Below are 2,492 nucleotides of genomic sequence, written 5' to 3'. Positions count from 1 at the left end.
TATATAGATGTATTCACTAAGTGCTGCATGTCCTTCAGAACTTCTTTCTGTATTATGAACTGGAAAAAAAAAAATACAGCTACTGAACACTCTGAGTAACTAGTGAATTCATTGAAACGCTACAGCCTTGTACAGCAAACCATCTCTTGCTATACAGGTGGCTCCGGAGCTGACAACCAGGGACTATCTGCTTAATAATGGGTTAGTTATTAGTGAACCTTTTGAAGCTACTGCTAGAAGCAACTGCTTTTCATACACTTGCTGGAGTATCCACTTTGTAGAGAAAACCTCCTGTCTAGCCCTTAGCGAAACCAGAGACTAGTTGCATTGTACACTCCAAAGGGACCCTATGATAAATTCTTGGTTTTGCTCCATATATACACATGATCAGCATGAGGTATAATTAGGCTTAAAGACTAAAAACAAGAAAATACTCAGAATTGGCTGCTGGAGGGTATAGTGTAGGACCCAAAGAATATATTCTACTACTCAAAAACCAACACAGGATACAAAATGTGAGTCCTGTAATGAAGTTTGGTGGCTAATACATTTTTACATCAGTTATAAAAACTGCATGTAGCCATGAAACACTGTTTTGTTTTGTTTTGGTTTTTTTTCTATGCTCTCTAGCATGGAGATATGGCAACAGCTTATCTGGTACTGTGACAGGCAGCAATACTGAAACAGACCCTGCTCTCCTTTCTCCCCTTCCCCAAGGAGACTCCATTCAGTGACCTACCAATAAGTATGGGTACAGCAAAATATATCCTGGGGTTATTTAAGTGTGTTTCTTTTAAAAATTTTAAGATTAAATATGTTGAATTATTGACTTTTAGTGATGTTTAGACTATTCATCCATGTACGTATGTTACACACAACCACAGGAAACCAGAACATGTAGGTGACCAGCTGGACCTCTGCTAAGTAAAATACCAATTGTAGCTCAAGATGATCTTGAACATTCCTTTATTTTGGCCACTGATACTCACAGTTCTTATCAGACGATATGCATATGTTTATTTAGAAAAGCAACAGGTATTACAGATTTATGTTCTAAAATTCAGACCATGTGACATGTACCACCACCTCTTTCCTAGAGTTATGCAAAAATGAAACCAAGATTTCTACACACGAAGATTCGTGCGATCATGATACTTCTGGTAGGGATCATTAACGTACCAATTTCTTCTTTTCCAGAAGGAAGTGGTCATTTTGTCAAGGAGTTTACATTGCGTTCTAGTGCACAACACCAGCTCTCTCAAACGCTTCCTCTGGGCGGCTGACTTCTTCCACAGTTTCTTCTTATAACCAGCCTGTCAGAAGAAAATACACAAAAGACATTTAAGTGGGTGACTGCAAATACATATATACAGCAATACTGATAAGCAAACCAGGACAAATTCCCCACTGTCAGTAAGATGGGAGTGTTTTTACAGAGCTTTTTTAAACTTCCATACTAGCTACTGCCCTGTAACGGAAGGAAAACAATTAGTCCACTGATTGTGAAGAACACGCTTTTATCACAAAGAAAAGTCCTTACCTTTCTCCTAACCCAAAGGCCATTGTGCAGCCGGAGAAACCTATCGATGACAGCCTTCACGGTTTTCCTCTTCCCATTCCGTAAGCTACAGTAAGTGAGAGTCCTCACTGGCTGTTGAAGTATACTTGGAAGTAGAGATGTGACACTAAAAACCACCCCAGAAACAGGGCGGGGAAAAAAAAAAACAAACAAAAAACGAACAGGATTGAAACAACTTTTTCTAAAAGTAATCACTGGATTTTCCACACACAGAGAAATCACAAGTGGCTGTGGCTCGTTGGAAGGTCAACAAGAACTCAGCTAACATTACAGCACACCACTTAAACGAGTGCATACGTGTGAATGCTAACTGCAGTGCTGAACTATAGTCAAAATTAATCTCAAAGTTATTATTCTACACAGAACAGCTTCTTCCATCTACTAAAGGTGGTTAAACACTCAAGAGCAAACATTCAGCTGTTACTGGCATTCAGGAATTACTTTTAGAATATTAATTATCAGCAAGAGGAACAGCGGCAATTACAACAAGGCTGTTTGCAAAGCCTATGCCTGCGAAGTATACTCCGTTTTAGGTCCCGCTTCAAGCATTACGTTTAAGATAAGTGGGAGATTTGGGGCTAAAAGAGAGACCCGTTTGCTAGAGCAAAATTAGCCCAGGAAGCCCTTCAAAGCGGTTTATACGAACCTCCTTCGACCGGCGCAGCCCGTACCTGCTGAGGACCGGGGGGGTGCCTCCCCCCGACAGGTTCCCCCACAGCACCCGCGGTTTCCGCAGCGGGGCGGCCGCCGGTACCCGCACCAGCCTGACGCACCGGCCGGAGAGACCGGTGAGAGTGCTCCCCGCGCCGGGGCAGCGGGCGGCCCACGAGGCCCAGCGACCCACGATCCCTGCGGAGAATGAGACCGTCAGGAGACGCCCCGCGCTGCCGCCCCGCGCCGCCATTTCACAGGC

At 43.3% G+C, this 2,492-nt stretch overlaps 1 protein-coding gene across 1 annotated transcript in view; it reads right to left on the bottom strand.

Moving 5' to 3' along the window:
• Nucleotides 1-982: 982 nt before the first annotated feature.
• MRPL35 (mitochondrial ribosomal protein L35) overlaps nucleotides 983-2,492 on the bottom strand; it is a 1,677-nt gene continuing 167 nt past the window's right edge. The window contains exons 2-4 of the mRNA XM_010577963.1: nucleotides 2,226-2,428; nucleotides 1,541-1,685; nucleotides 983-1,313 (exon numbers count right to left, since the gene is read on the bottom strand). Coding sequence (XP_010576265.1) covers nucleotides 1,125-1,313; nucleotides 1,541-1,685; nucleotides 2,226-2,428 — 537 coding nt within the window. The 3' untranslated portion in view covers nucleotides 983-1,124. The remainder of the gene's footprint in view (nucleotides 1,314-1,540; nucleotides 1,686-2,225; nucleotides 2,429-2,492) is intronic.

Source organism: Haliaeetus leucocephalus, unplaced genomic scaffold (assembly GCF_000737465.1).
Source record: "Haliaeetus leucocephalus isolate CR32 unplaced genomic scaffold, Haliaeetus_leucocephalus-4.0 Scaffold51, whole genome shotgun sequence".
NCBI lineage: Eukaryota > Metazoa > Chordata > Aves > Accipitriformes > Accipitridae > Haliaeetus > Haliaeetus leucocephalus.
Note: the sequence above shows the minus strand (reverse complement) of the source record. Positions and strands in the feature narration are given on the sequence as shown.